At 39.3% G+C, this 12,796-nt stretch overlaps 1 protein-coding gene across 3 annotated transcripts in view; it reads right to left on the reverse strand.

The window, feature by feature from the left end:
* The window catches only part of CNST (consortin, connexin sorting protein), a 98,919-nt gene that overhangs the window by 38,514 nt on the left and 47,609 nt on the right, over positions 1 to 12,796 (reverse strand). For all 3 annotated transcript variants that reach the window (XM_010852897.1, XM_010852896.1, XM_010852895.1), the window contains one exon: positions 2,005 to 2,210. In XM_010852897.1, coding sequence (XP_010851199.1) covers positions 2,005 to 2,210 — 206 coding nt within the window. The remainder of the gene's footprint in view (positions 1 to 2,004; positions 2,211 to 12,796) is intronic.

Consider the following 12,796-nt stretch of genomic DNA (forward strand, 5'->3'; position numbering starts at 1 on the left):
CTTTTTCTTTCCCTTTCTTACACGTTTTTTCCCACTGAAATATCTTAAGTTGCAGGCATTATATAACTTTACTCCTAAATACTACTTTCACGTGTGTTTCCCAAGAATGAAGACACTCTCCTACATGACCTTCAATTCCATTATCAATCTCAAGAAATTTGACAATGATGCAATAGTAGTATTATTATACAGTCAGTATTCAAATTTCTGTCAAGTTGTCCCCAAAACACATGCTTTGAGAGATGTGGGTTTGATCCGTGGTTCAGAAAGAGACCCTAGAGTAGGAAATGGCAACCCACTCCAGTATTCTTGCCTGGAAAATTCCATGGATGGAGGAGCCCAGTGGGCTACAGAGTCAGACAGGGTTGCAAAGAGTCAGACACGACTGAGCAACTGAGCACAAAACAAAGCCCTACAATTATAAGGAACTTGCTTTGTGAGGGAGTCTTTTATCTCGCATTTGTAAAGATGATTATAATGTCTCTCTAAATTGTTTGGAGAATGAAATAACCATTAGTGTAAATATCCTTTACAAACTCAATCCATTGTACAAATTTAAAGAAGGATCAAAGATTACAAAGCTGCCTTGGTATTGGTGGTTCTCAACTACAGTTCTCAACTATGGTTAACATGTACTATATATGTTACCAGCACACCAGAGGTCAACAAGTAGTACACATTTTCTCAAAGGCATTCTTCAAGCCCACCAAGGAGGTAATATAAATTTGTAAGAACATATGTTTTCCTGCATTGGGACAAAAGCTATTTTACTTAAAAAAAATTATTCCCTGCTTATTGCAAATGTTTAATGAACAGGAAGAGTGAGTGAAATAAAATTGAAGCTTCTTCCATTCCCATACATGAATTATTTTCATTTAAAAAAAAAGAAAATAAAACACAGCTCATAAATACCTTAATCTTTTCAGAATTATCTCATGTAAAAAACCTTCCGTATTACTGTCCTTAAGGTCTCCCAGTCTCCAGGCTCTCCATCTTCTAGTTTACCCTCTCAATCATCAAGAATTATATTTCTAGAATTCTAATTTTGGCACCTCCATAATTAAAAGCTCTCAGCCTCTAAAAGCAAGACCTTAATGTTACAAGTTATCCAATCTTAACTCCCATCTCTCTTCCATCTTAATCTTCAAAATGATATCCCAGTCATGTCTTTGCAAAGGCTGATCTCTTTCTGTACCAGTTCATTTTCTTTATCTATTGTGAGCCTATAAATCCTGCAAAACCCAGCTCAAGAATCACCTTCTTTCTGTCTAATGTCCAAAGGACAAAGTTAATCATGCATTTGTGCTTTTGCTGAACCTGAAGCACACACCTACTCTAATACTTTATACAGACTTCTACCATTAGTTGGCTACATAATTGCTTTTCCTATTCCACAGTGTCTGTCTTAAAGACATGTTCTTAGGTAATCTGTTTCCCTAGTGTCTACCTTAGTTTTGGGTACCTTGTTGGTACTTACTAAGCACTTTCTACATTGACTCATTTGTAGACAATGACTCTCTTTTGTACACACTAAGTAAAAGAAGGGGTTTCCCTGGCAGCTCAGGAGTAATCAATCTGCCTGTAATGCATGAGACGCAGGAAATGCGGGTTTGATCCCTAGGTTAGCAAGATTCCCCAGGAGTAGGAAATGTCAACCCACGCCAGTATTCTTGCCTGAGAAATCCCATTGAACAGAGGAGCCTGGGCAGCTACAGTCCATGGGGTTTCAAGAGTCGGACACAACTTAGTGACTAAACCACCACCACCACCAAGTAAAAGCAGCTAGTGATTGTATGAGCCATAGATTGATGATCCAAGCCAACATGTGGCCACCAGTCAGTGATATGCCAGATTTCCTACCAGCTACTGATCCAAAGTCACCTTTTCCTGGACTCACCAATGACAGGTGGAGCAGAATCAATTACAGAGAATTGGATTTTAGACTATTACAAATATTGGCCCCAGAATTTCAGTGAGGCTGCAATTCAAAGTTCAGCAAGATACCTGGTGAAGGCAAAGGGGAAGTGCTCTTGAATCCAACTGCTCAACTTCACCTCGTATAAGTGAGAACAGAGATTGCAGAACCAACTTTGAGGCTTCCAGTTGATCGTTAGCATTTACTTCTGCAGATTCTTCATCACTAACGGCATGTGTCACTACATGTAGTATATTTTCTTGCATTAAAGGTGTGCTATCTTCTGAAGAAAGTCCTTTGAGAGTAAATAAAATGCCCATGTTAGAATAAATTTCCATCATGGTAGAACACTTAATAATAATTATGCCTTTTAACCATAAAATTTTCAAATAAAACTGATTATAGGAAAAAAAAAAAACCCACAGAAACCACAAGTTATTTTCCTCATTAAGTTAAGATTCTGCTTGACATCTGATTCTTTCTATTAGCAATTAGTTAACAGAAGCAATTCTGTTAGTTCTATATAAACTTTTCTATTTACAATACATTATAGATTAAGAATCTATATTCTTAATTAAGAATATTAAAAAAAGAGATCTAAAGAAAAGTATGAAGGTTAAAATCTGACAAAAAATTTGACTCTCCCAAAGGAAAAATGAATTAACTATAATTTGAAGTCATACCTTGCTCCAAATGAAATAGCACTAAATAAGAAAGTAAATGTGGCTATCATATCAAAGGCTAAAGAAGTTAAGCCTTCTTCTCTAAACTCTGGTCTGATAACTTTAGAACTACCTCTGGAGCCCAGGAGAGCAGAGGGAATCAGATGTCCAGAGCTAATGGTCACAGAAACTTTCTTCCTAGTAAAAAAGAGTAAAACAAACTTGGAAAAAAAAAAAAAAATCAGCAAATAAATCCTTGGCCCAGAGCTCCTGAAATAACACACCAAATTTTAAAACTCTAAACATAACACATTATAACTTTACCCTTCACTGAAATCTCAGCATGAGTTCTAATTTTCATACTGAAATCGAGTAGACTGTGTGAATCTGTACTTACCTTCAGCTAGTCCATCTCAGGAAGGCTCTTTCTCACTAATTTAGTATATGCACACCATGATTGAAGATGCCTTCGGCCTGGAGATGGCCTGCCATTTTATTTTGTATTTGTGAAAAACAGGAATGATTTTTCTGCTTTCTAATTTTCTTTTTTTTTTTAATTTTATTTTTAAACTTTACAATATTGTATTGGTTTTGCCAAATATCGAAATGAATCCGCCACAGGTATACATGTGTTCCCCATCCTGAACCCTCCTCCTTCCTCTGTCCCCATACCATCCCTCTGGGTCATCCCAGTGCACCAGCCCCAAGCATCCAGTATCGTGCATCGAACCTGGACTGGCGACTCGTTCCATATATGATATTATATGTATTTCAATGCCATTCTCCCAAATCATCCCACCCTCTCCCTCTCCCACAGAGTTCAAAAGACTGTTCTAGACATCAGTGTCTCTAACTGCAATGGTGGTAATGCCAATGTAGGAAGAGAAGCTTTCTATAGAGAACTACAAAGAAACTAAGATAAATACTGTTTTCTTTCCTTTTCCTCCCAGCCACACTACTATACCCAAGACATTAAATCACGTAAGACTGTGATAAGGCTAATCATCCAAATTCTATATTTTTCTTAATTAAATTCTTCTTAATTTTTCATTAAATGTTTGGTAGAATTCACCAAGGGGCTTCCCAGGTGGCTCAGTGGTAAAGAACCCACCTGCCAATGAAGAAGACCCAGGTTCAATCCCTGGGTCGGGAAGATCCCCTGGAGGAGGGCATGGTAACTCACTCCGGTATTTTTATCTGGAAAATCCTGTGGACAGAGGAGCCTGGAGGGCTATAGCCCATAGGGTCGCAAAGAGTCAAACAAAATTGAGTGACTGAACAACAACGAAAACAAAATTCACCTATGAATTAAATGTCTGGTAGAATTCATTTGAGGAAAAATTAGTGTCAATCCTTCTCAGACTTTTCCAAAAATCAAAGAGCAGGGAACAGTCTCAATCTCATTTTTACAAAGCCAGCATTACCCTGATACTAAAGCCAAATAAAGATACTACATAAAAAGTAAACTACAAATAAATGTCTCTGATGAATACAGATGCAAAAATTCTCAACAACTTAACTCAAAAGCACATTTAAAGGATCGGACACTGTCATCAAGCAGAATTTATTCCTGGGATGCAAGGTTGATTCAACATACATTAACCAATCAATGTCACACAGCACATTAACTGAATGAAGGATAAGTAACACATGGTCACCTCAATGGATGTGGGAAAAATTATTTAACAAAATTCAATATCCTTTAATGATAAAACTCTCAACATAGTAGGTACGGAAGAATGTACCTCAATATGATAAAAGCCATATATGACAAACTCACAGATAACATCATACTCAACAATGAAAGGTTAACATATTTTCCTTGAAGATCTGGAACAAGACAAGGGTGCCTACTCTCACCACTCCTATTCAACACAGTACTGGAAGTTCTGGTCAGAGCAATCAAGCAAGAAAAAGAAATGAAAGGCATCCATCTCAGAAAGGAAGATGTGAAACTATCTCTGTTTGCAGATGATATAATCTTATAGATGGAAAACCCTCAGGACTTCACTAAAAAACTGTTAGAACCAACAAATGATTTCAGTAAAGTTACAGGATATACAATCACCATATAAAAATCAGTTGCAATGCTATATACTAACAGCGAACTATCTGAAAAAGAAAACCATTTTATTTACAATAGTATTAAAACAACAAAGTACTTAGGAATAAATGTAACAAAGTACATGAAAGCTACTGTTGTTGTTGTTCAGTTGCTCAGTCACGTCTGACTCTTTGCGAACCCATGGACTGCAGCACGCCAGGCTTCCCTGTCCTTCCCCATCTCCCGAAACTTGCTCAAACTCATGTCCATTGAGTCTGTGATACCATCCAACCATTTCATCCTCTGTTGTCCCCCTTCTCTTCCTGCCTTCCATCTTTCCCAGCATCAGAGTCTTTTCTAATGAGTCGGCTCTTTGCATCAGGTGGCCAAAGTATTGGAGCTTCAGCTTCAGCATCTGTCCTTCCAATGAATATTCAGGATTGACTTCCTTTATTTAGTAATGACTGGTTTTATCTCCTTGCTGTCCAAGGGACTCTCAAGAGTCTTCTCCAACACCACAGGTCAAAAGCATCAATTCTTTGGTGTTCAGCTTTCTTTATGGTCCAACTCTTGCATCCATACATGACTACTGGAAAAACCATAGCTTTGCCTATACAGACCTTTGTTGGCAAAGTAGCCCTCCAGAGTCCTCTGTCTACAGGGATTCTCCAGGCAAGATTACTGGAGCGGGTTGCCATGCTGTCCTCCAGGGGATCTTCCCAACCCAGGGATAGAACCCAGATCTCCCGCATTGCAGGTGGATTCTTTACCACCTGAGCCACCAGGAAAGCCCACGAATACTAGAGTGGGTAGCCTATCCCTTCTCCAGGGGATCTTCCCAACCCAGAAATTGAACCGGGGTCTCCTGCACTGCAGATGGATTCTTTACCAGCTGAGTTACTTGGGAAGCCTGAAAGCTATTGAAGACAAATATAAATGTAAAGATATACTATGCTCATGGGTTGGAAGAATTAAAAAATAACTACGCTACTCATAGCAATCCTCAGATTCAATGGAATCTCTATCAAAATTGCAATGGCATTTTTGAAAGTATTAGAAAAGTATTAAAATTTATATGGAACCATAAAAGATAACATATAGCCAGAGCAATCATAAGCAAAAAAAAGAAAAAAAAACCCAACAAAGTTAATAGCATCTATGAGATTTCAAAAACTACTACAAAATTATAGTAATCAACAATAACATAGTTGGCATAATAACAGATGCACAGAACACCGGAACACAATAGAGCATCACGATAGAGCAACAGATTTGTTTCTACACATTTATGATCTTTATCAAACATGCAAAGAACACACACAATTAGAGAAAGGATAGTTTCTTCAACAAAGAGTGCTACGAAAATTGGCTTTCCATATGTGGAAGAATGAAATTGAACTCATTTTACTACATATGCAAAAAATCAACTTGATATGGAATTGAGATTTGAAAGTAAGACCTGAAACCATGCAACTGTTAGAAGAAAATATAGGGGAAGAGCTTCCTGACACTGCTGTAGGTAAGACTGTTTTGGACATGACACCAAAAGCACAGGCACCAAAAGCAAAAGTAGACAAATGGGATTTCATCAAACTAAAAAGCTTCTTCACAGCAAAAGAAATTATCAACAAAATGAAAAGGCAGCCTATGGAATGGGAGAAAATATTTGCAAACCATCTATCTGATAAGGGGTTAATATCCAAAATACATAAGGAATTCAAACCACTCAATACCAAGAAAACAATGTGATCGAACTGTTGGTGGAAATGCATATTGGTACAGCTATTATGAAAAACAGTACAAACACTCCTCAAAAACGTAAGACTAGAACTACCCTGCTGCTGCTGCTAAGTCGCGTCAGTTGTGTCTGACTCTGTGTGACCCCATAGACGGCAGCCCACCAGGCTCCCCTGTCCCTGGGATTGTCCAGGCAAGAACACTGGAGTGGGTTGCCATTTCCTTCTCCAATGCATGAAAGTGAAAAGTGAAAGTGAAGTCGTTCAGTAGTGTCCAACTCTTAGCGACCCCATGGACTGCAGCCTACCATGCTCCTCCGTCCATGGGATTCTCTAGAATCAAGAGTACTGGAGTGGGGTGCCATTGCCTTCTCTGAGATGATCCAGCAATTCCACTTCTGGGTATGCACACAAGGGGAACAAAATCAAGAATCAAAATGATTATCTACACCCTAAGGTTCATTACAGCATCACTTACAGTAGTTCAGATATGGAAATAACCCAAGTGGCTTATTGTCAATGGATCAACACCTGAAGAAAAAGTGATGCACAGATACAATGGAGTATTATTCAACAGTGAGAAAGAAGGAAATGCTACCTTGTATGACAACTTGGATGAATTAGGAGGTCGTCATGCTGAGTGAAATAAGCTAGTCAAAGACAAATACTATATAATTTCACTTATGAGTGCAATCTAAAAAATAAAATTTTAAAGTGAAACTCAAAGAAGCAAAGTAATATAATGATGGTTACCAGGGGCTGGTGGGGGCAGTTGGGGAGATATTGATCAAAAGGTACAGAGCTGGGAGGCGGTCCTAAGATGGCAGAGGAATAGGACAGGGAGATCACTTTCTCCAGCACAAATTCATCAAAAGAACGTTTAAACTCTGAGTAAAATCCACAGAACAACTTCTGAATGCCGGCAGAGGACATCAGGCACCCAGAAAAGCACCCCATTGTCTTCGAAAGGAGGTAGGAAAAAATATAAAAGACAAAAAAAGAGACAAAAGAGGTAGGGACGGAGCTCTGTCCCAGGAAGGGAGTCTTAAAAACAGAGAAGTTTCTAAACACCAGGAAACACTCTCACTGCCGAGTCTGTGCCGAGCCTTGGAAGCACAGAGGGCAACATAATAGGGAGGAAAAATAAGTAAATAATTAAAACCCACAGATTAGGAGCCCAACGGTAACTCTCCCAGCGGAGAAGCAGCGCAGATGCCTGCGCCCGCCACTAGCAAGTGGGGCTGGGCAGGGAGGCGTGGGCTGCATGGCTTAGAGTAAGGATCGGCCGGAATGCTCTCACGGGTAATCACAGCGAACTAATTTGGGCTAGCAAACCAGACTGTGGGATAGCTACCACAGGAAAAGCCCTAAGACACTGCCAGGCCCACACACAGAACAAAGGGCGGAACAGAATTAGCTGGCTGCAGACCATCCCCCTCTGGTGACAGGCAGCCAGAGCCGGAAGGGGGCAATTGCAGCCCCAGAGAGACATTATCTACCAAACTGCAAGCAGGCTTCTTTGCTTACTAAGACTTCTTGGGGTTCTGGACAGTCATCCGCCTGAGAAGGTGGGCCGGTTGTACACCCAGAAAACCAAGCGGCAGGGACGGAAGAGGTGACCGCGCAGCGACCGCGCTCGCCAAACACCTCATCACTCGAGCTGCTCGGAGCTGGGAAGGGCACAAAACACAGGCCCAATGGAGTCTGCGCCTCTGAGGACTACCAGAGTGCCTGAACCTGAGTGGCTTAGACCTGGGAGGTGCATGCAGCCCAGGCCCGGCCTTGGACGGTTCTGGCGGAGCAACCTAGAGCCTGAGCTGTATGGGCAGGGGGGGTGCATGCACCGTGAGTGGGGGCAGGCCCAGTGTGGCTGAGACACTAGGAGCACAGGCCAGTGTTATTTGTTTGCAGCGTCCCTCCCTCCCCACAGCGCGACTGAACAAGTGAGCCTAAAAGTGTCCACCACCACCCCCTTGTGTCAGGGCGGAAGTCAGACACTGAAGAGACCAGCAAACAGAAGCTAAAACCGAGGGAACCGCCTTGGAAGTGACAGGTGCAATAGATTAAAACCCTGTAGTTAGTACTGACTACATAGGAAGGGGCCTATAGATCTTGAGAAATATAAGCCAGACCAAGAAACTATCCGAAAATGAACTGACCCCACACTGCCCACAACACCACCAAAGAAAGTCCTAGATATATTTTTACTATTTTTATGATCATTCTTTCCTTTCTTCTTCTTTTTTTCTTTTTATTTATTTTAACTTTAAAAAAATTTTTAAGTCCTCTATTACTCCTTTAATTTTCATTTTTATAACCTACTATTACTTTAAAAAAAAAGACTTTTTTAAAGCAAACTTCATATATATAGTTTTTTAAAAATAACTTTTGTGACTTTTTTTTTGTCTTTTCTTTAATATTGTATTTTTGAAAATCCAACCTCTACTCTAGAATTTTAATCTTTGCTTTTTGGTATTTGTTATCAATTTTGTACCTTTAAGAACCCAATCTTCAGTACCTATTTGTACTTGGGAGCGAGATTACTGGCTTGACTGCTCTCTCCCCTTTTGGACTCTCCTTTCTCTCCACTAGGTCACCTCTGTCTCCTCCCTCCTGCTTCTCTTCTCTACCCAACTCTCTGAATCTCTGTGTATTCCAGATGGTGGAGGACACTTAGGGAACTTATTACTGGCTGGATCTGTCGCTCTCCTTTTGATTCCCCCCTTTATCCTCCTGGCCACCTCTGTCTCCTTCCTTCCTCTTCTCTTCTCTGTATAACTCCATGAACATCTCTGAGCGGTCCAGACTGTGGAACGAACATAAGGAAGTAATTACTGGCTAGCCTGCTCTCTCCTCTTTTGATTCCACCTCATCTCATTTGGGTCACCTCTAACTCCCTCCTTCCTCTTCTCTTCTCCATGTAACTCTGTGAACCTCTCTGGGTGTCCCTCACTGTGGAGAAACTTTTCATCTTTAACCTAGATGTTTTATCAATGGTGCTGTATAGAAGGTAAAAATAAGACTGAAAACCAGAAGCAGGAGGCTTAAGTCCAAATCCTGAGAACATCATAGAACACCTGACTTCAGGGAATATTAAGCAATAGGAGCTCATCAAACACCTCCATACCTACACTGAAACCAAGCACCACCCAAAGGCCAACAAGTTCCAGAGCAAGACATACCACACAAATTCTCCAGCAACACAGGAATACAGCCCTGAGCTTCAATATATAGGCTGCCCAAAGTTACTCCAAATCCACTGACATCTCATGACTCGTTACTAGACACTTCATGCACTCCAGAGAGAAGAAATCCAGCTCCACCCACCAGAACACCGACACAAGCTTCCCTAACCAAGAAACCTTGACAAGCCACTGTTACAACCCCACCCACAGCGAGGAAACTCCATAATAAAGAGAACTCCACAAACTGCCAGAATACAGAAAGGCCACCCCAAACTCAGCAATATAAACAAGATGAAGAGACAGAGGAATACCCAGCAGGTAAAGGAATAGGATAAATGCCCACCAAACCAAACAAAAGAGGAAGAGATAGGGAATCTACCTGATAAAGAATTCTGAGTAATGATAGTGAAAATGATCTAAAATCTTGAAATAAAAATGGAATCACAGATAAACGACCTGGAGGCAAGGATTGAGAAACTGCAAGAAAGGTTTAACAAGGACCTAGAAGAAATAAAAAAGAGTCAATATATGATGAATAATGCAATAAGTGAGATCAAAAACACTCTGGAGGCAACAAATAGTAGAATAACAGAGGCAGAAGATAGGATTAGTGAAATAGAAGATAGAATGGTAGAAATAAATCAATCAGAGAGGAAAAACAAATTAAAAGAAATGAGGACAATCTCAGAGACCTCCAGGACAATATTAAATGCCACAACATTTGAATCATAGGAGTCCCAGAAGAAGAAGACAAAAAGAAAGACCATGAGAAAATACTTGAGGAGATAATAGTTGAAAACTTCCCTAAAATGGGGAAGGAAATAATCACCCAAGTCCAAGAAACCCAGAGAGTCCCAAACAGGATAAACCCAAGGTGAAACACCCCAAGACACATATTAATCAAATTAACAAAGATCAAACACAAAGAACAAATATTAAAAGCAGCAAGGGAAAAACAACAAATAACACACAAGGGGATTCCCATAAGGATAACAGCTGATCTTTCAATAGAAACTCTTCAGGCCAGGAGGGAATGGCACGACATACTTAAAATGATGAAAGAAAATAACCTACAGCCCAGATTACTGCACCCAGCAAGGATCTCATTCAAATATGAAGGAGAAATCAAAAGCTTTACAGACAAGCAAAAGCTGAGAGAATTCAACACCACCAAACCCGCTCTCCAACAAATGCTAAAGGATATTCTCTAGACAGAAGACACAAAAATGGTGTATAAACTCGAACCCAAAACAATAAAGTAAATGGCAATGGGATCATACTTATCAATAATTACCTTAAACGTAAATGGGTTGAATGCCCCAACCAAAAGACAAAGACTGGCTGAATGGATACAAAAATAAGACCCCTATATATGTTGTCTACAAGAGACCCACCTCAAAACAAAGGACACATACAGACTGAAAGTGAAGGGCTGGAAAAAGATTTTCCATGCAAATAGAGATCAAAAGAAAGCAGGAGCAGCAATACTCATATCAGATAAAATAGACTTTAAAACAAAGGCTGTGAAAAGAGACAAGAAGGACACTACATAATGATCAAAGGATCAATCCAAGAAGAAGATATAACAATTATAAATGTATATGCACCCAACATAGGAGCACTGCAATATGTAAGACAAATGCTAACAACTATGAAAGGGGAAATTAACAATAACACAGTAATAGTGGGAGACGTTAATACCCAACTCACACCTATGGACAGATCAACTAAACAGAAAATTAACAAAGAAACACAAACTTTAAATGATACAATAGACCAGTTAGACCTAATTGATATCTATAGGACATTTCACCCAAAAACAATGAATTTCACCTTTTTCTCAAGTGCATATGGAACCTTCTCCAGGATAGATCACATCCTGGGCCATAAATCTAGCCTTGGTAAATTCAAAAAAATTGAAATCATTTCAAGCATCTTTTCTGACCACAATGCAGTAAGATTAGATCTCAATTACAAGAGAAAAAATATTAAAAATTCCAACATATGGAGGCTGAACAACACACTGCTGAATAACCAACAAATCACAGAAGAAATAAAAAAAGAAATCAAAATATGCATAGAAACGAATGAAAATGAAAACATAACAACCCAAAACCTATGGGACACTGTAAAAGCAGTGCTAAGGGGAAAGTTCACAGCAATACAGGCATACCTCAAGAAACAAGAAAAAAGTCAAATAAATAACCTAACTCTATACCTAAAGCAACTAGAAAAGGAAGAAATGAAGAACCCCAGGGTTAGTAGAAGGAAAGAAATCTTAAAAATTAGGGCAGAAATAAATGCAAAAGAAACAAAGGAGACTATAGCAAAAATCAGCAAAGCCAAAAGCTGGTTCTTTGAAAGGATAAATAAAATTGACAAACCATTAGCCAGACTCATCAAGAAACAAAGGGAGAAAAATCAAATCAATAAAATTAGAAATGAAAATGGAGAGATCACAACAGACAACACACAAATACAAAGGATCATAAGAGACTACTATCAGCAATTATATACCAATAAAATGGACAACGTGGAAGAAATGGACAAATTCTTAGAAAAGTACAACTTTCCAAAACTGAACCAGGAAGAAATAGAAAATCTTAACAGACCCATTATAAGCACGGAAATTGAAACTGTAATCAGAAATCTTCCAGCAAATTAAAGCCCAGGTCCAGACGGCTTCACAGCTGAATTCTACCAAAAGTTTAGAGAAGAGCTAACACCTATCCTACTCAAACTCTTCCAGAAAATTGCAGAGGAAGGTAAACTTCCAAACTCATTCTATGAGGCCACCATCACCCTAATACCAAAACCTGACAAAGATGCCACAAAAAAGGAAAACTACAGGCCAATATCACTGATGAACATAGATGCAAAAATCCTTAATAAAATTCTAGCAATCAGAATCCAACAACACATTAAAAAGATCATACACCATGACAAAGTGGGCTTTATTCCAGGGATGCAAGGATTCTTCAATATCTGCAAATCAATGTAATACACCACATAAACAAATTGAAAAATAAAAGCCATATGATTATCTCAATAGATGCAGAGAAAGCCTTTGATAAAATTCAACATCGATTTATGATAAAAACTCTCCAGAAAGCAGGAATAGAAGGAACATACCTCAACCTAATAAAAGCTATATATGACAAACCCACAGCAAACATTATCCTCAATGGTGAAAAATTGAAAGCATTTCCTCTAAAGTCAGGAACAAGACAAGGGTGCCTACTCTCACCACTACT

This window comes from Bison bison, unplaced genomic scaffold (assembly GCF_000754665.1).
Source record: "Bison bison bison isolate TAMUID 2011002044 unplaced genomic scaffold, Bison_UMD1.0 scf7180017864317, whole genome shotgun sequence".
Lineage (NCBI taxonomy): Eukaryota > Metazoa > Chordata > Mammalia > Artiodactyla > Bovidae > Bison > Bison bison.